Source organism: Lactuca sativa, chromosome 1 (assembly GCF_002870075.4).
Source record: "Lactuca sativa cultivar Salinas chromosome 1, Lsat_Salinas_v11, whole genome shotgun sequence".
Classification (NCBI taxonomy): domain Eukaryota; kingdom Viridiplantae; phylum Streptophyta; class Magnoliopsida; order Asterales; family Asteraceae; genus Lactuca; species Lactuca sativa.
The window spans coordinates 20,098,157-20,124,951 of NC_056623.2; the positions used below are offsets into that span (position 1 = coordinate 20,098,157).

The 26,795-nt window shown below is 35.7% G+C and overlaps 1 protein-coding gene across 2 annotated transcripts; it reads right to left on the reverse strand.

Moving 5' to 3' along the window:
* LOC111915752 (protein NRT1/ PTR FAMILY 8.1) lies at positions 1-25,931 on the reverse strand. Of its 2 annotated transcripts, none has more exons than XM_023911404.3 (4): positions 25,777-25,931; positions 2,433-2,553; positions 2,098-2,315; positions 1-1,619 (listed from the first exon to the last, which is right to left on the reverse strand). In XM_023911404.3, the coding sequence occupies exons 2-4, from the start codon at positions 2,524-2,526 to the stop codon at positions 219-221; spliced, it is 1,713 nt and encodes a 570-aa protein (XP_023767172.1). In that variant the 5' UTR covers positions 2,527-2,553; positions 25,777-25,931; the 3' UTR covers positions 1-218. The 2 variants fall into 2 exon arrangements, with proteins under 2 accessions (XP_023767172.1, XP_023767171.1); XM_023911403.3 differs by lacking the exon at positions 25,777-25,931 and adding an exon at positions 2,624-3,439.
* Positions 25,932-26,795: the final 864 nt, after the last annotated feature.

Sequence of the window (26,795 nt, forward strand, 5' to 3'; positions counted from 1 at the left end):
TATCAATGAATTCTCAAGTACATATTGTTTAATTATATAACGATTCAAATATTCAATAGTATCTTGGTGATGATATGTGTTCCACCGAAGACCAAATATATAATGATTAATGGACAAATTAACAACTTGGATTTAACAATAAAACGAAAATCAACATGGCTTGGTAAATATATAAATAAAAAAACGTTTCATAACAATAAAAATTAAACAAGTTGTAATTAACTTTGATCAACCACTGTGGTGGATTCATCTCTAACACTTCCGATGGCACTTGCTCCATCTCTGCCCTTGTATCGTCGAGCAACCCACATATAAACCACCAAATTTACACCATTAATCGCCATCAATATCCAGAAGAAATAATCCAACTTACTCGCATTCAAATCGTTCCTCAACCACCCTTTCTCCTCATCCCCTGTTGCCCGTTGAACGATCTTCACAATCGCAGTACTCAACCAACTTCCGATCCCGATCTCGCTCAAGAACATAGCACTGCTTAGACTCCTCGTACCATCTGTAGCTTCGTCGTAAAAGAACTCCAGTTGTCCCACATATGTAAAAACCTCGGCACTACCCATTAGAAAAAACTGAGGGAACAACCAGAACACGCTTAGGGTTGTCGGGTTCGAATGAGTCCTGCGTTTGTGTTCAACAACTGCAGCCGACGCCATAGCGAAAATGGAAATGAATAGACCTACACCCATGCGTTGTAAGGAAGTAATGCCACGACGGTGGCCGGTTTTGCTCCGGAGGAAAGGGACGATGAGCTTTTCGTAAATGGGAACCAGGATGAGGGCGTTAATGGCGGAAAACACTGGGACGGAGCCTGATGGGATGACGAAGTTGGAGCCTAGTTTCCGATCCATGGTAGCGGCTTGGCTGAGGAAGAAGGTGGATATCTGAGCGAAGGAGATAGAGAGAGCAATGGTGGTTGCCCAGATGGGTAAGACTCTTATGAAGCATTTGAATTCTTCGACTTGTGTCACTGTGCATAGTTTCCATCTGTTTCGAGTGATCGAGGATTCATGGTCTTCGATAACTGCTGCTTTGTCTAAGAATCTGTATTGTGGAGTGTGAAAGAGTTTTCTTGCCCCAAATATGTCTGATTCTTGAGTGGAAACCTCATAAAGTTGGCTACCGGAAACTACACCAACTCCCCGGAGATGGTTCTTGACGGAAACCACCATCACCTGAACAAATCTGGTGAAAGCACTCCCCATCGGCTTCTTGTACCGGTAACTCGAGAATCCGGCCAACAAAATCAGGATGGAGGTGAACATGGCTATGGTGGGGATTCCGAAACCCCAAGCAAACCCTTTTTCTTGTTGTACGTACACCAAAAGAGTGATTCCCAACAGTGCACCCATGTTAATAGCGAAGAAGAACCAGTTGAAGAATGCGTATTTTTTTACGACTTCCCTTTCATCTTCTTCGTCAAACTGATCAGCCCCGAAGGAGGAAACACAAGGCTTGATTCCGCCGGTGCCGACGGCGATGAGAGCAAGTGCAGTGTAGAGGAACGCCGTTTGACCGTCGGATGCTGGAGGGCATGGTCTTTTCAGGCAGAGTGGTGGACGTAAGCTGTCCATTTTTGCTGAAATTGTCAGCATCACCATTCCCTGATGCATTAATGACTTTTCATTAATCTCCGAATAACAATATTCCCTCCAATGAGATTTTTTTTTTTTTTTTTTAAAACTTTTTAACCTTAAATAAATATCATAAATTAGATTTTATAAATAATATTCTTTTACATATTTTTCGTTGAATTTTGTGGAGTTCTGTTGTAAACAAATAAAGTTAAAAATTATATGAAAGCTAGAATGATGATACGCTAGTTCATTTAATTTTATAAAATTCATGGATTTGAATACCTAAGGTTCAATTTATCATTTATTTCTCACTAATGTATGCAATTAAGTACATCCTTTACCAATTTATGCTCGTATAAATTATGAATTTTTAAAAAGAACTTAAAACATGGTTGTATAACTGGTGTGAAAACTATATTGTTGCATAAACTTATATAAAAAAAAATGAGAAACTGTTCTATTTATTTAACTTAATAGTTTAATAAATCCAATATATTGTTCATACCCCGAAGTAGATGAAAGAGAAGACGATGATTGTTAAAAATCGCCCTAAATAAGCATCGGCTATGAAAGCCCCAACCAAAGTAAGCACGTAAGCAGCTCCAATCCAATCTGTCACATGTGTGACGGCATTTGGTAGCGATTGGTGCATCTCCCTCGCCAAATACAGCACCATACTCACTGCAACTGCGAAGAATGCTAGTCTTTCTGCCACCTCATTCACTATAAAAAAAACACCATAATTCAGTTGAAGAATTAAATTATAAAACTTAGAACTTTAAACAAAATATACACTATTAAAAAGATAGTTTGATTATATATAGTGTAACTATTTCATACCAATAATGAAAGGAGATGCCCTCCATCCTCCGGTTTTTCGTTTGTCAGCAATTCTCCCTCTATAATCAACACAACCGTTGCTTACTAATGTCATAGTTGAGATTGGTATCGGCTCTTCTACCTAAAAATCCCAAGAAAATATTTGTTAGAACGATGATAGAAAATAAGGATGGTATCATAGTGTATGTTACCTTATACGATTGTTGTTTTTTTATATGATCCATTACAATCGAGGGCTCTATATATGATGATTTCTCAGACCTTTCACTAATCGTATCCATGATATTTGGATGTGTTTGAACTTCCAATTTCAGTTCTAACTCTGAATATTATATATCGTTACAGAATGTGTTTCATATGTGACTTCATTTTGCTTTGTTAGGAGGATATAATTTATATTGTAGGGTGTTCGGATGTTTGAGTAGTAGTAGGACGGCAGGAGTTATGGATATGCACGACCCGACCCGTTTAAATCTTTATTTTGTAAGATTCTTTTGCCAATATCGACGATTGATACCCACTTCAATCCAAAAGCATTTGAGAGAAAGTGATTCTTTAGTTAAAATAGTAATATACTTAGCTTTGCATTATTTAATCTTCGAAAGAATTAGTTTTAGAACTTAACATCAACATGGGTGATGCACCCAATGCTGGAGTCGTTGGTTATTACTAATTAAGTAGAAGACTTGACAATCGAGATGTGGTCAAACTGCCGTTCCAGATGTCAAACAATTACCAAGTCTTAACCTGTTAAATATCCAGTCACTAAACTGCAAGTTCAAACACAACGAATTGTGCCTCCTACATGAGAATATATTTAACTTTAGTTGATTTGTTGGCAACAACTCTTGGTGGGTTAAATCAATTACTTGCTAAGAGACAGAATACGTACCTAGAAAAAGAATCATATTGAAAGTCCTTTGAGGCTTTGGCATATGGAACGTTGATGGTAGGACTCATATATTTTTAAAATAAATAAATATAATAGTCATTTGTTGATCAATACTTATATATTAAATTCTACTTCTAGATGTTTAAGTTCTACTCGGAATTTATTATGATATAGTTGAGCTTTATAACAAAAATAACAAATTAGGCTAATCAAAATAATATATATTTTTTTAAAATTAAACATAAACTAACAAAAATTTCGAAAATAGCCACCAATTTCACAGATAGCATATATGAATGGGTGACAGCATTAAAGAATTAGAGTAAATTACATGACTGGTCCCTATGGTTTGGGGTAATTTGCGTATTTGGTCCCTAACTTATTTTTTTTAACTCGGAAGGTTCCTAATGTTTGTTTTTGTTACGCGCTTGATCTCTACTTTTTGTTTTTGTTTCGCACTTGGTCCATGTCTTACCTAAAAAGACTATTATTTAAATAGGGAAAAATGGTATGGTAGGTAGGGTAATGTGAGGGGGTTGGGTTGAGGGTGTGTTTATTTAAATAAGTTAAAAAATCAAGGGCAAAATAGTCTTTTTAGGTGAGACAGGACCAGGCGCGTAACAAAAACAAACAGTAGGGACCTTCCGAGTTAAAAAAATAAGTTATGGACAAAACACGCAAATTACCTTAAACCATAGGGACCATTCGTGTAATTTACTCAAAGAATTAACCTGTTTTATTAAAAAAAATCCAAAAATAACCTCTAATTTCACGGTTAGCACATACGAAATTGGAGATTGCATTAGAGAATAAACCTTTTTAATTAAAAGAAAAAAAATTCACCAACAGATGGCAATTGCAAGCTAGCACTATGAAAAGGTCAAATTTTAAGTATTTTTATTCTAGTTTCGAAAATGAAAAGTTCATATTTTAAGCCTTATAATTGATTTAATATTTATTTTTTTTATTTAATTAATTTCTAAAAACCAAAAATTATATTCATTTTGATCCTTTTATCCGGTCAGCAGTCATTCAACTTAAAAAATTAAACTTTTGGCCTAGATTTTTATTTTATTTTTTTATAATTTTGGTTCAAAATTTATACTTTTAGCCTATCTTTCAAAATTTAATTACGAATAAATTTAATTTTTTTTATAATTATTTTCAAATTTTTATTTTGAATATGTATTTTTGCTTTATAAAATCATATTTATGCAAAAAAAAAATATATTTTTACTTGAAAAAACCTTCTTTTTTCTATAGAAAAACCTTGTTTTAACACTTTTGTATGCGAAATACCTAATTATAAAATTATGTGTTTATTAAGTACATAAATAAATATAAATTTGTTTTTACAAAAAGTTAATACAAACACGTATGTTATAAAAAAATGTATACAAACACATATTTTATAACAAAATGTTGTAACATCCGTTTTCAAAATAGATCAGTTGAGGACTTCGAGGGATCAAGGTAAGGTTTTTTTGGGAAAAACCTAGTGCCATGACGTGGAGTATGGAGGACCACAACATGGTATGTCCATTATGAGAACGCATGTTTTGATGGCCGCTATGACATGGCAGCTGATGCAGCCTAAGCCCATGATTTTTGGGGTTTTCTCCATATTTAAGTACCTTAACTTCAGGGTTAAGAAATTCTCTACGGCCTCCACCCTCTTATATCTAAAACCCTAGCCTCATTTAAGTGTTCTTGGTGTGGTTGTGGTGTTCTTGAAGTGTTAAGCCTTAGATTGCAACTTGAAGAAGAAGGTACCTTTTGAGCAAAGATACAACAAGCAAACCTCCTCACCACCTTCTTCCACATCTTCTATACTTTTGTAGGTCCCTAAGTTTCTATCTTTATGTGATATTCTTCTAGATTTAGGCTTAAAAGCTAGTTCTTCATGATTCAAGGTGGGTTGAGTGGGTGGTTTCCATAAAGTTGGTAACTTTATGGGATCATTGAGGTCCCTTTATGGTTATATATTCTAAATCTAATATTCTATGGAGTCCTTGGTCCCAAGCAGGAGCTTTGGACTTCATTTCTTTCATTAGTGACCTAGTTTGGAAAGGACATGCATGACCATAAAACAATGATTTTTATTATGTATTTGGGTGGTAGAAAGACTCCTAGAAAGTATGAATGAGTGGCTTAAAGGATTAAGATCTTAATGAAGATTATGACAATTTACTAGTTACCACGAAGTGGAAAAGGGCTAGCCACGACGTGGTGGTTCTTTGCATCGTAACTATCTTGTCCTAGCATGCCTACGATGTGGCCAAGAGGTCTCCACGTCGTGGTAGGCATCGACTTGGTTGACCATTGACTTTTGTTAACCGTTGAATGTTGACTTTTGACTAGTTTGACTTTGGGTCAAAATTGAAGGACTTGGGTTAGTGATTAAGGATCTATCTTTGTTTGGTGTCAGTCGGTCTGCAAGAGTGATCAATGCAGGTAGTAAAGGTGTTGATGTGTTTTCTTGGGTCTTTGATTTAGGTGAGTTTCCTCACTATACTATGTGTTACAATATATATCCTTTTGTGTCAAGATCTAGGAGTAGTGGTATGCTGGTTAGAATACCAATAGGTTGATAATCGTCTAGTGGAGTGCCCTAGGGGTGATATTGTTGGATTAGGTGTCTAAGCCCATAACTATAATTGGTATGTACTTGAATTGATAGTAGCACAGTCCTTTTGGGTTGCCCTCAAACCTAGCAACCAGACAAGGAAATTATGAAAGGAGAGATATTAATTTATTATAAGATTAATAAATTAATATAAATGAATTTATTAATATGTTAAAAGATTAATATATTAATAAGAAATCATTTTGTTTAATTAATTGTTAGCCAGAAATTAATTAGAATTAATTTTGGGGTTAAAAGAATTGATTATAAGGTGCAGGGACTAGTTTGCAATTATCTAATAGTTGAGTGGAAGGCTCTAGAACCCCCTTGGATAAGGGTGGACGAAATCTTTAGGGGAAACCCTAATAATTTCGTCCATAGGGGCTTGGATAAGGCCCTTGGGTTTGCTTAGGCCCTAAGCAAAGGATAGCTAGGGTTTCCCCTAAACCCTAGATCCCTCAGCTATATAAGGAGCCTCCTGGTTCATGTTTTGGTCACTCTTTTCTTTTGAAGAAACCCTAAGGGCTGAAATTTTGCATACTCCCTCTCCCCTCTCTCCTCTACTTTCCTTCTTGCTAGTTTGGGTGTGATTCCATTAGAGGCATTACACTTGTGGTGCTAAGCTTCCAAGAAGATCAAGATCAAGATCAAGGGAATTATCAATTGTTTACTATAACAATTGAAAGGTATGTAATTACTAAACCCTAGGTTGTAAATTTCGATTATAGTCTCTCTCCTCTAGGGTTCTTGTTTTGTAATTCAAAGTTGTATGTTCAATAGATAAAACATAGATCCAAAGTAGGTTGCATGTGAACTTAGGAATTGTTTTCTAGTTTATTTGTTTTACCTAAAACCCATCAGTGGTATCAGAGACATTGTTTGTTTTAAATTGAATTGTTATAATTGTTGAATTGCAAATTAGGGTTTATAGCTATTAATCCCTAAAGGCCATTTTTTCGATTTTTAGGGTTGTGGATCAAAGGGTTTTTGAAAACCCTAGCCTCCAAAGAACCCTAATCGAAATTAGGGTTAGGGTTTTGAAAACCCTAGCCTCCTCCCTTGAAAATTTCGAAATATGCTATAAAGATTAGGGTTTCTTTGTTTTGGATAATAGTTGCCTTATTGGATAATTGAGAAAAATAAGGAAATTATCCTATCCCCATATTTTTGAAATCTAGAAGGGATATGGATTAGGATTAAATTAATTGTTTAATTTAATTAGATATTCCATACAAGATTTAATAAATTAATTAAAAGTTAATTAATAGATAAATATTAAATCTAATTAATTGGTTTATTTAAATTTAAAATTTAATAGTTTAAATTTCGAAAAAAATTTATATAAACCCTTGGAGTTTTAAAATGTTTTTAAAACACACCTTATATATATATATATATATTATAACTAAAAGTTAAAAATTATATATGTATAAGAATATGGTCAGTCAAATCGCTAGTATGCCTCATTCACGAAGCTAGTCTATAAGGGGGTATAAGGAAACTGCCTATAAAATGGTAGTTGAATGGGTGTCCACTCTCACCCACCGCTTCCTTGATTAGTGGAGGGTCGTTAGCAGAACGGATTTGATAGGACAACTACTTCCCATTAAAAGTATAATGCTATTAAAGAAAGTACTAGAACACTATTTTTCAAAATCCCAACTCTAGTTACTTTACGAAAAATGTGAAAAGTATACTAATCCATGAAATTGCACATTATGCTTTATTGGTCGTTAGTGGAGCGTGTGTGGTTAACCGGCACACTAAAAGACACTAATAAAGAGTAGTAATGGGTATCTTATAATTATCATTTTGATGGAGCGTGTGTGGTTTACCGGCACATCAATAGGTAATGATAAAGACAATAAGGTTACCAAGCACATTTGCATGGTTATTCACATCTAGTTTGTGATCCTCGGTATCCCAGTCACAAATAGTAGAGCATAATCCGAGATTAAAACATGCCATTAAATAGTTTTAATGTATCTAAAAAAGAATTAGGAATTTCACTTCGTTTATTTTGTCTAATGGTGGAATTGGTGAATCGTCATTCACCTACCTTTATGAGATTTGAACTTGGATCTCGGCATCCCATTTCTAAGTTGTAAATCGTCATAGTTGGGTCCTAACCTTGATATGATATCTTTGGGTTATTATATTGAGGTGTCTTGGAATCTAACTAAAACTATCTTTCTTTTCAGATGTCTACTCCTGGAAACACTTCTGCTTCATCATCCTCCAGCCACAACTTCTCTCTACTAAACATCTGCTCCAAAGTCGTTATGGATGGCTCCAACTATAACGATTGGATGCGTAACATCAAGATGGCGCTTAGATTCGAGGACAAAGAGTATGTCCTTGAAAAGGAGCTCAAAGAACTTGATGAGTCAAAAGCCACTCCCGAAGAGTATGTTGCCTACAAGAAACACTATGATGATGCTACCAAAGTGGCATGCATCATGGTTGCAACCATGTCCCCAGAATTGCAGAGGTACTATGAGGACTACTGGCCTTTTGAGATGAACAAGGACCTTATGGAAAAGTACCATAAGCGAGCTCATCAAGAAAAGTTTGAGGTAGTCAAGTCACTCATGGCTTGCAAGATGAAAGAGGGGGTATCGGTTGTATCTCATGTGCAAAGAATGCAACGCTACATAGAGCGTTTGGTCAAGCTCAACATTCACTTCGATGAGGAATTGGACATTGACATGGTCTTGAACTCGTTGCCTGATTGTTATGGTCAATTTATCTTAACTTACCATTTGAACAACACTGAGCAGACTTTGGCCCAATTGCACAACTTGTTGCAGACAGCTGAGGCAGGGATGAAGGGTAAAAGTATACCCTCCACACCTGTAAGTGCCCCTGTCTTGGCCATTGGACAGGGAAAGGGGAAGAAGAGGAAAGGTCCTCCCAAGCAAAACTGGAAGAGCAAGGCTCAAGCTGTGTCATCTAGTAATGGCCCAAAGGCTAAGCCCAATGGTTCCACTCCCCATGTTTCTGATCCAAAAGAGGCCATTTGCTTTTACTGCAATCAAAAGGGGCATTAGAAGAGATCTTGCCTACAATATCTGCAAGATATCAAGGATGGCAAAGTGAAGCCATCCTCGGCACGTATTTACACTATTTCTGTTAATAACTCATTATCTTCTCGTTCATGGGTCCTTGATACAGGATGTGGATTTCATATCTGTTCTGATTTGCAGGGGCTAAGGGAAAGTGAGGAGATAGAGCATGGGAGAAGAAACTTGATCATGGGGAACAAAAAGTCTTCACTAGTTACCAAGATCGGAGTTTATCAACTTTTGCTCAGTAATGATGTTAGATTAGATTTAATAAATTGTTGCTATTCGTCTGAGATGACGAGAAACATTATTTCATTTCATGCATTGTTCAGAAAAGGTTTTAAATATTCTTTTAATGATTTGAATGGTTCAATTTCTGTTTATAAGAATGGTGTTTTTGTGTTTGAAGCTTTACCTTGTGATGGTGTGTATGAAACAGTGACTTGTGTTGATAGCTTAGGAAATAGTGTACTTAATATTGACTTGTCTAATAGTGTAGACAAGGCATGCTTGTGGCATTGTCGTCTTGGACACATTAACAAGAAACACATAGCCCAACTCCAAAAGGATGGAGTGTTGGAATCATTTGACCTAAAATCAGATGATATGTGTGAATCTTGTCTTTTGGGAAAGATAACAAAATCACCATTCACAGGGTCTTGTGAAAGAGGTGAAGGTCTGTTGGATCTCATACACACAGATGTGTGTGGGCCTTTCAGATCAACCACAAGGGATGCTAATCGATTCTATGTGACTTTCACTGACGATTATAGCATATATGGTTACATCTACTTGATCAAACATAAGTCAGAAACCTTTGAAAAGTTCAAAGAGTTTAAGCATGAAGTCGAAAATCAATTGGGCAGAAAGATCAAGATACTTAGATCCGATAGAGGCGGGGAGTATCTTAGTACCAAGTTCAACGACTATCTGAAAGAATGTGGGATAGTCTCACAATTGACTCCTCCTAGGACACCACAGTTAAATGGTGTAGCTGAGAGGCGTAATCGAACCTTGTTAGATATGGTTCGTTATATGATGAGTCGTGCCTCGCTTCCTATTCACTTCTGGGGGTATGCCTTAGAGACAACCGCCCACATCCTCAATCTTGTCCCTACAAAGAAGGTTGCCAAAACACCTCACGAAATGTGGACAGGGAAAGTTCCCTCGTTAGCACATATTAAAGTCTGGGGTTGTGAAGCTTTCGTAAGACGAGAGACTCACGACAAGCTAGCAGCTAGAAGTGAGAAATGTGTTTTCATTGGTTACCCAAAGCAGTCTTTTGGATATTTGTTCTACAGACCTAGTGAAAACGTGGTGTTTGTAGCTCGAAGAGGAGTCTTTCTGGAAAGAGAGCTCATATTCAAAGAGGATAGTGGGAGTACCATTGACCTTGAAGAGATTCAAGAGTCAACCAATGAAGGAACCTTATATGACACTAGCACTCAACCAGAGGAAACAGTTCCAGTTGAACCGGTTGATAAATCATTACCTCTTCGAAGATCCACTAGGGTGAGTGTGCCACCCGGGTTGTATGGTTTTCATATTACTTCAGATGGTGACACATTCATAAGTGACAGAACACTGGTAAAATTAGATGAACCAGTCACTTATAAGGAAGCAATGGCAGGCCCAGAGGCTTCCAAGTGGAAAGAGGCAATGGACAGCGAGATTAAGTCCATGTATGACAACCAAGTTTGGAATTTGGTTGATAGTGCACCAGGTCGGAAGACAGTTGGGTGCAAATGGATCTTCAAGAAGAAGACAGACATGGATGGGAATGTGCATACGTTCAAGGCTCGACTGGTTGCAAAAGGTTTCACTCAAACCCCAGGGGTTGACTATGATGAGACTTTTTCGCCGGTGGCTAAGATTAAATCTATTAGGATATTGCTCGCCATAGCTGCCTTTCATGACTATGAAATCTGGCAGATGGATGTCAAGACTGCCTTCCTTAACGGGAAGTTGGCTGAGGATGTTTACATGAGTCAGCCAGAGGGTTTTGTTGATGCAAAGTTTCCCAATAGAGTATGCAAGCTTGAGAAATCCATTTATGGATTGAAACAAGCATCTCGCAGCTGGAATCTTTGCTTCCATGAGAAAGTCAAAGAGTTTGGTTTCTCTAGAATTGAAGATGAGTTTTGTGTGTATATCAAGGCTAGTGGGAGTATAGTAACTTTTCTGGTGTTATATGTCGATGACATATTACTCATTGGCAACAACATTTCAACCTTGAATGAAGTTAAGTCTTGGCTTGGAAAGTGTTTTGCCATGAAAGACCTAGGAGAAGCCGCCTATATTCTTGGGATTAGAATATTGAGAGATAGAAAGAAGAGACTAATTGGACTTAGTCAGAGCACATACTTGGATAAGGTACTAAAGAGGTTTAGTATGGAAAATTCCAAGAAGGGAGAGCTACCTATCCAGAGCAATACCAAATTGAGTAAGACTCAATGCCCGAGTACAGATGAGGAAATAGATGACATGAGTCGTGTACCTTATGCTTCCGCTGTCGGATCGATCATGTACGCTATGACATGTACTCGCCCTGATGTGGCATTTGCTTTGAGCATGGTCAGTCGCTATCAGGGAAACCCAGGTAGAGCTCATTGGATAGCCATGAAGAATATACTCAAGTATTTGCGAAGAACAAAGGACTGGGTCCTTGTACTTGGTGGCAATGATACTTTGAGAGTAGATGGTTACAGTGATGCCAGCTTTCAGACGGATAGAGATAACTTCCGTTCTCAGTTAGGCTGGGTATTCTTATTAAATGGAGGAGCAGTTACTTGGAAGAGTTCCAAGCAAGATACGGTGGCTGATTCTACTTGTGAATCAGAGTACATAGCAGCAAGTGAAGCGTCGAAAGAAGCAGCTTGGTTGAGGAACTTCATCGGGAATCTCAGAGTTGTTCCAACCATCCAGGAGCCTATGGAACTGTTCTGCGATAATGAAGGAGCGGTTGCCTTGACAAAGGAACCGAGAGATCATGGTAAAACCAGACATATCGACAGAAAGTACCATTTCATCAGACATAGAGTAGAAGAAGGCCATCTTATAGTGAAGAGGGTGTCATCTGAAGATAACCCAACAGATCACCTCACAAAGGGTCTGAGTAGGGCTAAGCATATTCAGCATGCTCGGAGCATAGGACTGAAAGATGATATTAGTTTTAGTAGTTAGATTAGTTTTCTGAAACTTGTAACAAAGTAAATGTAATTGACTTTTGGTGATTAAATAATAAAGTATTATTTATAAGTTTGGGTTCTACCTTTTGTCAATTGTTTATTATTGTGTTTCATTTTTGCATGTTTTACTTCCCGAATAATAAGATTATTCAAACTCCACAGTCGCTCGTACTTTTGGAAGTAAGTAGTGAATCAAGACTGTCATGAACTGGATTGTAGATTGTCTAAGGATAGACATGGCAATGTATTTGCTGCAACGTTCATGAGTACTCATAAATTGAGATTTGAGTATTGGATAAACCCTCGCTCAGAGTATTACTTCATGGAATTCATCACGAGTAATACTGAGACGATAATATCTTATAATCTTGAAACAGAGATATATGAGTTGTGATTTGCAAATCGGCTATGCATTGGTGATAAGAAAACGCATCAGTAACTTGGTGTTATAAAACGTATTATCATGTATGGTTTGATGAGTAAAAGATACAAGCATATGAGTCAATGTTTATTCGTTCCTTTTTCCCTAACGGGAAAAGCGATATCTGTGGGCCCCTCGATGATTTGGTGTTGACTTGTGTGCTGGGCCCAGCCAGGACTAAATTGATGTGTTCAATTAGAAGTCCTACATCATCACAAATCAGGAATCGGGAAACATAGATTCTGGACAAAGAGGTTGATTGCAATCCATGTCTTTTGTCTAGGGATATCTAGCAGAACGAAGGATTATATGATCACTTATCTTAGGACACGTAACTGACTGGGTCAGAGTTCGGCAGCAGTTTTTTGGAAGCTACAATTTGTTGGTCAAATTTAGAAGGCATACTAGCAATTGTAGTTACAGACTTATCCAAGTGGTAGACTGTTGGATTAGGTGTCTAAGCCCATAACTATAATTGGTATGTACTTGAATTGATAGCAACACAGTCCTTTTGGGTTGCCCTCAAACCTAGCAACCAGACAAGGAAATTATGAAAGGAGAGATATTAATTTATTATAAGATTAATAAATTAACATAAATGAATTTATTAATATGTTAAAAGATTAATATATTAATAAGAAATCATTTTGTTTAATTAATTGTTAGCCAGAAATTAATTAGAATTAATTTTGGGGTTAAAAGAATTGATTATAAGGTGCAGGGACTAGTTTGCAATTATCTAATAGTTGAGTGGAAGGCTCTAGAACCCCCTTGGATAAGGGTGGATGAAATATTTAGGGGAAACCCTAATAATTTCGTCCATATGGGCTTGGATAAGGCCCTTGGGTTTGCTTAGGCCCTAAGCAAAGGATAACTAGGGTTTCCCCTAAACCCTAGATCCCTCAGCTATATAAGGAGCCTCCTGGTTCATGTTTTGGTCACTCTTTTCTTTTGAAGAAACCCTAAGGGCCGAAATTTTGCATACTCCCTCTCCCATCTACTTTCCTTCTTGCTAGTTTGGGTGTGATTCCATTAGAGGCATTACACTTGTGGTGCTAAGCTTCCAAGAAGATCAAGATCAAGATCAAGGGAATTTTCAATTGTTTACTATAACAATTGAAAGGTATGTAATTACTAAACCCTAGGTTGTAAATTTCGATTATAGCCTCTCTCCTCTAGGGTTCTTGTTTTGCAATTCAAAGTTGTATGTTCAATAGATAAAACATAGATCCAAAGTAGGTTGCATGTGAACTTAGGAATTATTTTCTAGTTTATTTGTTTTACCTAAAACCCATCAGATATGTAGTCACGTATAACCTGCAAACGCTTGATCTAGGCTTTCTTTTCCGTTCCTTGTTTGGTTATGGCTCCAGAGTGGGATCACATGTTCAAATCTCTATCTCATATTTGGTTACATATAGATATGCATTCCTTGAAGATCTGTCAGTTATGACATAGTGTATTGTATGCGGTAGAGGTTGTTAGATATGTAGGCTAGTGTAGATAGTTGCTTGTGCTTATGTGTTTATTTGATTGCTTGTTTGATCTATATGTCGACATATTGGGTGGCATTGAGGCGGTCCTATGTGTTTATTTGGGAGAACCCACAAAGGTTTGACTTACAATTATGGATTAAATTTAAGGTACCATTGGTGATCGTGAGAAGATGAAGGCGTGACTGTCTACACTTATCAACCACATTCAAGATTCCACATTTATTATATTACCTTGATTTTCAAACAGTTTAATTTTGGAACAAATGAGTTTTCTTAACTTGAGTTTTTATGAAAATGGTGTTTTAACTTAATTAAAACCCAAAAAAATTGTTTTTGAAAATGGGAACTTATATATACAAACATGTTTTTTTAAAAAAATGTATAAAATTGTATCTTTATAAATGTAACGCCTAGTTCCTGGTACATATTTAATTTAGTAATTATTTAATTTATAAGAACAACTTGACGAGTTGGAAGCCCCAAACTCGTCGATTAGAGACCATATGGGCCACGTGATTTAAGTAACCTACTCGACGAGTTGAGAGGCCTCAACTCCATGAGTAGGCTGATAGAGGTGAAACCTTGATTTACGGGGTTTGCATCCTATTTAAGCATCTTAAATCCTCCATGTCGGCCTCATTTCCAGCCTCCAAGTCCCAAACCCTAAATCCAGAAACCCTAATGCTATTGTGAGTATTTGTGAGCCATTCTAAGTATTTTAGTGGGTGTTTGAAGCCATTGGAAGAAGGAAAAGCTTAAGGACACAAAAAGGAGTTGTAGATCCAAAATCTTAACTTCATTCTCGACGTTTTTTTGGTATAAAGTTTGAACCTTTCCTTGTGGTTGTTTATATCTTCTTTTAGGGCTATTTTGAGTGGTTTTGATCCAAGTTCCATGGTCCTTGAGAGTTAGACGTCCTAAATGAGTTTATACTTCAAATCTGAGGTCTAGAAGGATTTCCATGGGATAAAGGTGCCAACTTTATGGCAATGGAAGTCCCATGCAATCTCTAAACCATCATTTTGGTCCTTTGAAGCCTTTATAGCCATGCATGTGGGTAAAGTTCAAGGCTTTACGTGGTTATTTACTCTTTAGAGTCCATATCTATGATCTCAGGGTCTAACTCTTAGTTTTGATGGTGTTTGGATTAAGACCTTAACCTTTTTAGATTAGGGTTTGAGCTTAATCCTTTTAGAAGGGGTATCAAGGGGTAAAGTTCGAAACTTTACCCTTCTAGAGGATTTTTTTAAGTTGAGATTTGAAGTTTAGGGTTCAGATCTAAAGGGCAATGGCTTAATGAGTTAGGAAATGGTTAACAGACTGAGGAACTCGATGAGTTCAAGGATGGACTCGACGAGTTGAAATGAAGTATCAAGATTCTATAATAGAGAAGGACTCGACGAGTTATGGAAGAACTTGACGAGTTGGAACGCAAAATCACGATTCTGTGATGTATAGCAATTCGCCGAGTTGGAGGATAACTCGACGAGTTGAGTCAACCTGGAGCATTGACTTTGACTTTGACTTTGAACACAGTTAACCCTAAGGGGTTATGAGCATGAGATGGTATCTAAGGGGATTGTTTTGATTCAGGTAGTGTGTAGAGCTGATTCCGGGACAGAGACGTTTCAATTATCATTCGACATTGGAGGCAAGTTTCCTCCTGCATGAACGGGTCGAAGGCACCAATACTGGCCTGTATCTGTAGGCTAGTATGTTCCGAACCAAGGTCCGATGCCGGGCAGTGCCCGATGTAGGTTTATATTTTTATGGATTCCGATCTGATGCCGTGCGGGGCCCGAGGAATGTTTGTATTCTTGATGTCTCGTGATTCTTGCATGTGTCTGTTTAGTATGTTTTCGGACCACGGTCCGATGTCAGAAAATGCCCGAGGAATGTTTGTATGCTTTCGGATTTCGGTCTGATGTCGGGCGGGGCCCAAGGAATGTTTATAAGTTTATTTTATGTAATTATTCATGTATATTTTTGATATGTTTATATGTATACCGAGCTTTGCTCAATGCCAGGCAGGGCCAGATGAAGCGAGCAAGGCTCATGTTATGTGATTATGTGATTATGTAACACCCTGAGTTCAGAAGTGCAAGTTAGGGCTCTTGGTGTAATTAAGAAAGATCAACTCGGCGAGTCTATGGATAGACTCGGCGAGTCGAGTCGCGATTTGGTCACGTGCTAAGTGACCGACTCGGCGAGTCGGCGGCTAGACTCGGCGAGTCGGTGCTGGAATGAGAAACCCTATTTTCAGGGTTTGCACCCTATTTAAAGAACCTTATGTTTTCCCCTCAGCCTCTTTGCTGCCCATTTGAGATCCATAAACCCTAATTCATGAGGAAACCCCATTGTTGAGTGAGTTAGAGCTTGGAGGAGGATCTTTGGTATTTGAAGCTTGAAGGTTTGGAGGCTTGTATCAGGAAGCTTGGGGAGATCAGAAATCTACAGTTGTTTGGGCTCATTTCAGGGGTAAGGAACCATTTCCTTAAGCTATTTCTTCATGGATTCATGTATAGTGATTGATATGAGAACTAATTCGAGATAAAAGCTTGGATATGAGGATGCTACTTCAGATCTAAGCTTGTGATGGTCCTATATGTCATAAAGCTCTGTTTAAGAGTCATTGGTGAAGCCCTTTCGTCTTTAGCCTTAGCCCTAGAGTGTTTTGAGCTTATATCACCTTGGTTCCACGTAAAGTTTGCAACTTTATGTGAGGGCTAGGCTGTAGAAGAGTGGATCTATAGATTTTAGTCCCTACATGGCTTGAAAATCCTCTGCATGGAATAAGAACTGAAGAGACTCGGTGAGTCACATGGGTGCACTCGACGAGTTGTATGAATATGTGCATGGACTCGGCGAGTTAGAAGAACAACTCGACGAGTCTGTTGAAGATTGCCTTGGACTCGGCGAGTCTGTTCTTGGACTCGACGAGTCTGGTCGTGGAATCCTAACCTTTTCTCTTTGAGCTGTCAATCCGTGAGTCGAGGGATGACTCGGTGAGTTGAGCAGGAAGGGACTCAGAGCTTGTTGGACTCGACGAGTCTTCGGGGGACTCGGCGAGTTGAGTCGTGGCATGAGAGTTTCTGAGCATAGGAACTCGAAGATTCAACGGGTTGACTCGACGAGTAGGGTCAACCAGGAAGGTTGACTTTGAGTGAGGACCTTGACTTTGACCAAGGGTTGACCAGTTGTCTTCCAGGGGTATTTTGGTAATTATTGGTATTTATTGGATTGGTTATTTGGTAGTGATCAGTGGTTGAGTTCGTGCTGGTGTTCAAAGCAGCGTGGTCTTATTTCTTCAAGTCAGCAGTTACAGGTGAGTTATCCTCACTATATTGACAGGGTCTAAAGCACCAAGGCCGGCCCTTTATCAGATGGGAATCCGAGTAGTTGTTTGTTATGTTATTGCTTTGCTATGCTTGCATCCTGGTAGTTAGGATGGTATATGTTAGAGACCTGGTTAAAGTCGCTATCCTGGTATATAGGATGATGCTATGTTAGAGACCTGGTTAAGGTTGGTATCCTATTATATAAGATAATGCTATGTTAGAGACCTGGTTAAGGTCGGTATCCTAGTATATAGGATGATGCTATGTTAGAGGCCTGGTTAAGGTCGGTATCCTGGTATATAGGATGATGCTATGTTAGAGACCTGGTTAAGGTCGGTATCCTGGTATATAGGATGATGCTATGTTAAAGGCCTGGTTAAGGTCGGTATCCTGGTATATATGATGATACTATGTTAGAGACCTGGTTAGGTAGGTATCCTGGTTAGGATGTTGCTATGTTATGTGATCTGCTAGATCGGTTGATTAGTTGTGAATTGCTATATGATTATATGTTTATGTGCACATGGTTGTTGGATTGGGGTTGGGTTGAGGCGGGTCCTGCTTTGTGCTGTAGGCCAACATACCCAGGGCGGACCGGTTAGGCCGAAGGCCCGGCGAGCGGTCCGGATAGGCTGAAGGCCCCATGAGGGCGGACCAGATATACCGAGGCTCGGAGAGTGGACCAGACAGACTGAAGGCCCGATGTGGGCGGACCAGTCATACTGTAGAATCAGAGAGTGGACCAGGTGGACTGAAGGCCCGGTGCGGGCGGACCAGTCATACTGTAGACTCGGAGAGAGGGTGGACCGGGCGGACTGAAGGTCTGGTGCAGGCGGACCAGTCACACTGTAGACTCGATATGCATGGCTGTTCTGTTTATGATATGATATGTTATGTGTATGCTATTGTGGTTGGTATTTTGGGGGTAACTCACTAAGCTTTCGGGCTTACAGTTTCAATGTATTGTTTCAGGTACTTCAGGAGACCGTGGCAAGGCGAAGGCGTGATTGTACCGCTCCTCATGTTTTATGATTTATGTGATATGGTTCTGGGAAATGCTCTGATGTTTAAACTATTTTGAAAACAAATGTATGAACTTAATGGTTTTGAATGAATTAAAATGTTTTAATTTGGCTCGAATTTTATGGTCGTTACAGATTATATGATTATGTGTATGGTATGTGGTAGTTTGGGGAGACTCACTAAGCTTCGTGCTTATAGTTTTTAGTTTTGTTTTTAGGTACTTCCGGTAGCAAGGGGAAGAGCTCGGGATGACTACAGTGCACACACCATGATTTTCGTCTGGGATGTTTTACTCTGATATATTAGACAAATGTTTATGATATTTTGAGATACAATGACTTATGATTTTACGTGATGATTTGGTAACTATGGATTTATTAGTAATTTGAAATGAAATTTTTAGACTGTATTTTTGGGATGTTACAATAAAAATGTATACAAACACACTTTTATATAAAAAATATACAAACACATATTTCATAGTAAACGTACTTGCATATATTTATGTATTTACATGCACACAAATAAATGTTTATACTAAATTTGTCCCATATTTATTGTCCACTTTTGACTTTTGAAGTCTTTATTCTTCAACTTTGACCTTAAATATTTTTGTTTTTGATATATAATACTTGATGAAAAATTATGAATAGATTGTGTTTTAAATGTTTTTTTATTCTTATAAGTTTCATCAAGTAATTTATAACACAAATAAAAATTTTTAAGGTCAAAGTTGAAGAATAAAGACCTCAAAACTCAAAAGTTGATACGAAAAATGGGACGAAGGGAGTACATTTCTTTTATAAAAATGTGTTTCGATACTTTTTTTTTTTATAAAATTGTGTTAGTATGTATTTTTTATAAAAAAATGTGTTTGTATATATTTTTGTAAAACACGTGTTTGTATACATTTTTTTTCCTAAAAAGCGTGTTTGCATACATTTTTTATAAGATTGTGTTTGTATATATTTTTATCAAACAAGTCTTTGTATACATTTTTCTTTTATAAAAATGTGCATGTATAAATTTTTATAAAAAACATGTTTGTATAAAAATACATTTATTATAAAATATGTGTTTGTATAAATATGATTTATAAAGCAAAAAAAACATATTCGAAATAAAATTTTGAAAAAAAAGATGTAAAAGGATTAATTTAGGAAGAAGTTTTAACAAAATATTGAAATCTAGGCCAAAAGTGTAAATTTTGGACCAAATTTGTAATAAATTTTAAAATATGGGCCAAAAGTGTAATTTTCAAAAAGTGGATGACCTATTGACCTAGTAAAAGGATCAAAAGAAATACAATTTCTGGTTTTTGGGACTTAATTAACTAAAAAAAATAAAGACTGAATCGATTATGAGAACTAAACATAAAGACTTTTTAGTAGATTTGCTTTTTTGTTTCCAAAATTATACAAATAATATGTGGAATGTTTTGAAATATGTTGACTTTAGTTATTAAGTTAAAATAAAAATGGAACTTGTACCTAACTATTAGTATAAATATTAGTTTAATTTTGTTATTATAATTTGGAAGTAAATGTTTGGTGTTATTGTGGATATAATTTTATTGGCTTTATATTTCAAATATGATATAGTCAATTTTTACAAGCAAGACTTGTACACAAATGAAAATGGAATTAACGTGAATATCATGCGATCGTAATGAATTGAAACAATTAAGATACAAATACAACAATAAATTAATATAGCAATATTTAATTCACAATGGAAATGTATCGAGCAACATACCAAGGACAAGTAGGTCGGGCATCATATGTCATTTCCAACTAAATACGAACAACCAAAGAAGTCATGCATGTTTTACCATTATTAATGGACAAATGCGAAGCTAGATATCCATGAAATCATAACTATATCTCACGCCAAGGAAAAGGTTGGATAGAAAAATACGCAATGATTGCCAATAGTTGTGATCTGTTCCCAACCAATACAATAAAGTTTGAATCATCAAGTATGAGTAAATTTTAAGTTTAAGACTAAGTCTAAGTCTAAATTGAATGTTAGTGATGATTCATACTGTATTGTATCGATTAGACGTGTGTGTCCCATCTGTTGGCAACAATGACATTTTTTTTGGTATCAGGTCTTATCATTGGGATGTGATACAATTATGGTTTTATAGACGTCTTGGCGTCTGCCCATTAATGACAGTAAAGCCTACATGATTTGTTCCATGTTTTTGTATTCAGTTGAGTCTAACACATGATGCACAGCTTGATATGTTGTTCGATACATCTCTATTGTGAAATATTGCTCCACCAGTTTATCACAAAGTTTATACCTTAGTTGTTTGAAAGTCACTATGGCATCACCATATGGTATACTAGCTAATGACTATTTCTACATGCACTATGTCTTGGCTTGTAAATTAACTATGACATATTTCTATTGCTCACTCATTCGGTATTTTTCCTCATCCATCTCATATACGCTCCAAGTTGTGGACTTACAAATCCTTCTAACCAAAACCTTTTCTGTATAGGGGTAGTACTAGCTTTTGAAGTTCCGCTACATATGAATAACAACAAATTATCATGCAAGTTGTGCTCATCCATAAGTCTATGGACTTAAATGTTTCCGTAATGCTACATTATATAGCTCTTAACTAATGTTATGAACCAGTTGGATCGGGAACCAGGGAAGGAAGTGGTTCAACTGGTACCTATTTTATGCCTATTTCTGAACCGAAAAGAACTGGACAATTTTTACAAAAATTCGATTGAACCAATTAAAATTTAACCCGATTGAACCAGTTAAATTGAATAAAAACACATGTATTGATGTAAAATTTATGGTTATATGTTTTTTTAATGTATTTGGATTGATCTTGTATTTTTAATGTTTGAACTTATGGACATCAAAATTTTGATTTATGTATGTTTGTAGTATTTATGTACATGTGTGTAGGGGTGTAAATGAGCCGAGCCGAGCCCGAGCATGACCAAGCTCGAGCTCGGCTCGTTTAATTTGAGGAAGCTCGAGCTCGAGCTCGAGCTCGATTCGAGCCTTCAAATGAAGCTCGAGCTCGGCTCATGAACAATTTAGTGGGCTCGCGAGCCTAATCGAGCCTAAACGAGCCTATATATATATATATATATATATGTATATATATATATATATATATATATATATATATATATATATATGTGTGTGTGTGTGTGTATGTGAGTGTGTGTGTGTGTGTATGTGAGTGTGTGTGTGTGTATATATATATATATATATATATATATATATATATATATATATATATATATATATAGAGGCTCGTTTAAGCTCGTTTAGGCTCGCGAGCCCCATTAATTGAAGCTCGGCTCGAGCTCATTTAGTAAACGAGCCTCATATCTAGGCTCGAGCTCGGCTCGGGCTCGTTTAATTCGATCTCGAGTCGAGCTTTTAACGAGTCGATCCCGAGTAGCTCACGAGTAGCTCGACTCACTTACACCCCTACATGTGTGTAGGAAAATTAAGAAAAAAATATGAAAATTATAGAAACCGGTTGATTCGGTGATCGAACCGGTTGAGCCGGAAACCAGTCACCATACCGGTTTAACTAAAAAAACTGGCTTTGTAAACATTTCTCTTAACTGCCATTTACAATTTTTAGCTGCTAAAGTTGAAACTAGTTCTCTTCATGTACCAATTTCGTCAGTGTTTTTTGGGCTTGGTGTTATTGTCAGTTTTTGATCAAACAACTAGTATGTATATTCATTGAATTCCTAAAACCTAATTAATCATTGAATGATTGAAGTCTTTATGGCTGAAGTAGTAAATCTCTCTCTCTCTCTCTCTCACCCTCCCCTATCTCTCTCTCTCTCACCCTCCCCCTCCCCTCTCTCTCTCTCTCTCTCTCTCTCTCTTTCACCTCTCTCTCGTGTTTGCCGTTGACGTAGCCGATCATCCGATCGTGTAAACCACATAAATTGATTATGTTCTATTTTCGTTATGCTTTTATTACTCTATCATAAATCGTATATGACTTTGGTTGACAATGCTTAATTCCTTATAACATAATTTACATACTTGGTTACTCCCGGCATTGGACGTCCCATTACCGCCACAACGATTTTCCCCAACGAATTTATTTACACCACTTTCCACATAATGATTAAAACATATAATTGTATTGTGTCAAAAGGCATACTAGTTACAATATTTAAAAACTATATGACATCACTGTCTTCAATAATCTAAACAAAGATATTTGATATGGGATATTAAAAAGAAAAACGAATCTAATTAGTTTGTAATGTGGACTTGAAAGCCACCAAGTTAATCAAACCTAACAAAGTTGATATCGCTGGTTAAATCAAACACCAAGTATATGCAATCTGGAGCAATATAATGCATATAACCATTTATTCGCCCTCATTGTCCACTACAAACATGTATTCCAAAAAAACTGAATATATAAACTCATTTTCAATATTAGAATAGATTTGGAACACTAAACAAAATCAGAAAACATAAATAAGTAAATAAATGTCTAAGAACTAGTGATTTAGATCCATTTTTTTAGCTTGACGTTACTTCGGAATTTTGTACATTCCAAATGTTTTTTTTATGTCAGTTTCAAATGCATGATGTCATTACAAAATGTACGTGGTTCATGTATAATTAGATTCTAGAATATCTTTATGTTAAATCTTACCAACTTTAGAATAGAATGCATGTATTCCGTACAAAATTTTTTGTATTTATGATATTGTTCATAAAGGATAATTTTATTAATATCCTTTAAATAATCCTACTTATTTTTATTAAAAAAAATCTTGTTTTCTTAGATGCCTTGAATATAAGTGAATACACCCTTAAAAAAATAACATTTTTAATGTCATTTACCTATTATTTGTATAGATATTTAAATACTTATTTAATTCTTGGTAATAACCAACAAGTGGGGTGGCCTCTACCTTGCGCCGAATTTATTAATCTTATATTTTTCATACATTTTTTTTAATGTTTTATTAAAAATAGAACATTTACATAATTTTTTTAGTCAATAATGACCATTTCTGTGGTTTTGCTTTGTAAAATTAATGTAGGGATAATTTTTGTATTTTTGTTTTTGGTAGGGATTATAATTGTGATTTGTGAAGAGAGAACATTTCTATTGTGAAACATAGGACCATTTATGTAGGCAGGGACCATATCTTTAACTTTATGAAACATGAATCATTTTTGTAAATTTGTTATTAGAAAGGGACAATTTATATAAAGTTTTGAAATATAGGGACCATTCTTGTCAAAATAATTCTATATAGGGACCTATTCTTTAAATTGTAGGACCTTTTTAGTAATTTGGATACCATTCACTTGTAGGGACCATTTCTGTAATTTTCTATTCCAAGAAGGAGTTATAGAATATAAAATTTGATCAATAAATTTAAATATATACTTTATTTTGATCCACATATTATCCGATGTTGATGTTAAAGTAGATCTATTAGAGTCGAATATTTACCAACTCTTTTTGAATTGTTTGATTTCCGAACGATTACAATATAGTGGCCACATCTTGATGATAAATTTATAATCTTAATTAACTTATATGTATATTAATATCTTTTTTATTTGAGGTTTGTTTCATCTTTCATGTAATAAATTTATCAAGTCATTAAGTATAATCTACACTACCCAATGACACAAATTTGGAGCAACAAAAATGAACATGAAATTATGTCAACACAACTTGCAGGCTACAAATTAACTACACTGAAGTATTTATGACACATGCACGCCCATATGATAAATATAATAATACCTTTGTAGTCGCAACTCACAATGAACTATTTTACGTATAAATCGAAACAAACAACTTATTGTCTATAGATTAATTTAAAAACCATAACCAATATGATTAAGTGAATATTAGGCATGAAATTAACTCTCTAAAATGAAGTTTATCCATGTTCGAAGCAAACATATATAGCTTCCTTTCAGAAAAAATAAAAATAAAATAGATTTTGTAAAATAAAGAAGGGAAAATATACACAAAAACCCAACGCTTTAGCATTCATTACTCATGGTCGTCCATGGCACATACGAGCGTGTATATTCTAGTAATTCTCATGTATGTATAGATTTTTTTTTTATTATTATTTTTATTTTGAAGACATCGAAAATAATCACAATTAATTTCCTCTTTCAATTCATTCTCTCTTTCTCTTTTCATCACATGAAAATTCATATGATATCAAAGGAGTACCTGGATCGTTATGTACAAATCTATAAGTTTAAGCAAGCTCCTATTGAAAAAATAAAATTCCTTTTTAAAATGATCTCTGTAACACAACATTAAATCCCATTTTTTATATTACATTTGATGTAAAATGGTTTTAAACCAACACTATTTCTTATCAAAAATCGTGTTTGTAAATAATAGAACACTTGATATCATGTCATGCTATACATTGAAGTTATATTTAGTGTTAAAGTTTCTTTTATATAATTTGGGTTTTCAACTTTAAAGTAATTATAACTTTGGTTTTTTTTATTCGTATAATGATAGTTTATCTGTATTGTTTATTACTTGTTATAAATATGGTAAAACTGATATTTATTTTTGATTTATATATTATATTTATTTTTTATGTTTTAGTTTTATTTTATTTTTTAAAAAATGTTTAGAACATAATACATCTCTAAATAATACTACACTTGACAAATATTATAATTGTCTAATAATATATTCTAGAAAATTATTATATGATTCAAATTTGAAAATAAATAAAAATAGGTTACTAAAACTTCAAGAAAGACAACTATATTTTAAAATCTATATAAGTTAGAAACAAATACATTTAAAAATTTTCTTATGTAATTGAGAATGATATAATAGATTTGAGATGAACTTGTAATCAAATGTTTGGATGGACATGCGACTATGCTCAGCGTATAGTTACGTTTTTCTAGAAAGCAGAATTAATAGTGTATCTATCTTCATTTTCTTTAAAGTTTGAAAACATGTGTTCAATGTACATTCGATTATAATTATTTTAAACTTTCAAAAACAATAAAACATAACTTATGCTTTTATATAAATTAATATTTATAAAAATGGTAACAGTACTATATATATATGTAGTCTTATATCAAACAACAACTATATTATATCCGAAAAATGACCTAATGTAACACTACTCATTCGTATTATCTTTGATGTCCAATTCACATCAAACAGATTCTATTATGGTGCACACGTGACATGTTGCAAATTAAAACCCGGTAAGAAAACGGTAACTAAGAAGAAAAGATAACTAAAAACCAACCTTAACAAGAAGCGAAGTCACCTGATCATCATCCACAATCTTTTGTCTTCAGTCATCCTGATAAATCTCATGCTGTGGTGTTTGTGTCTGTGTGTATGAGAGAGAGAGAGAGAGAGATGATGGTGTATATTTTTTTTACATATGGAAATGTATAGGTAAAGAAGATGATCCGATATTAAAGTTGATGGGCCGGTTTAATTAAATGAGGTTTGTTGGGGTTAGGTAATGTATGGTTTACTACTATACTTGACTTGCTAGATAAATCTGCATGCAATCACAACGCTCAGCGGCTCAAGGTTGGTGTGAACATTTATTATGGAGCCTTGGCTACAACTTCTGCCATTCCAGCTCCTCCAAAGACCTACCACCACCACCACCAGTGCACGTACAAATGTCAAAGCAATGAGTAAAAGCTGTTGATACAATTAATTAAATACAGGGGTAATAAGGGAAAAATGGACTGGAAAACTTGGTGTAGCTAGTAATCCAGTAATGGCTTGCATGTTGCAGTTTTTCGGTAAATTAAATCAATTTGGGGTGGGGTGGGGGGATTGTATATACATGCCAGTCTCACAATTTGGTTCTGGTTTTTGACGGATTTGCATGCCCTGGTGGATGTACACCTGTTCAGTGTTGCTGTTGAGTGAAATTGGTGATCGAGTTGGAAAATCATCTGGTTGTTTTTCTCCTTTGAGGTTTGACGATTTTGCCCTTGCTGGTGCTATGAGAAGACATGAAGTCTTGATACTATTAATTCAGGTCTTAATCTGGTGTTGGTCCTGGTGTTTTTCTAGTTGTTTTGTGTGTTTGCTTAATCATTAATGGACTCTTTGTGTTCTTGGTCCATCTTTATATAATTTTTGCAGTTCAAAAAAAAGTTATTGAAAAAAATTGACATTTTTTATTTCATCTCCAAACTTCAATGGATCCTTATAATCTTTAGGTGACAGATTTCCTATTTTATTCCAGGATAGGCCGTTTCATTATGGGGTCAATTTCCACTGTTTTCGGGGTTTGGA

Excerpts from the sequence above, each read along its gene's own strand:
- LOC111915752 (XM_023911403.3), bottom strand. The coding sequence starts at position 2,713 with ATGGATACGATTAGTGAAAGGTCTGAGAAATCATCATATATAGAGCCC. Across the intron at positions 2,316-2,432 it reads GGCATCTCCTTTCATTATTG|TGAATGAGGTGGCAGAAAGA; the intron begins GTATGAAATAGT and ends TTTTTTTTATAG. Across the intron at positions 1,620-2,097 it reads TCTCTTTCATCTACTTCGGG|GGAATGGTGATGCTGACAAT; the intron begins GTATGAACAATA and ends TTAATGCATCAG.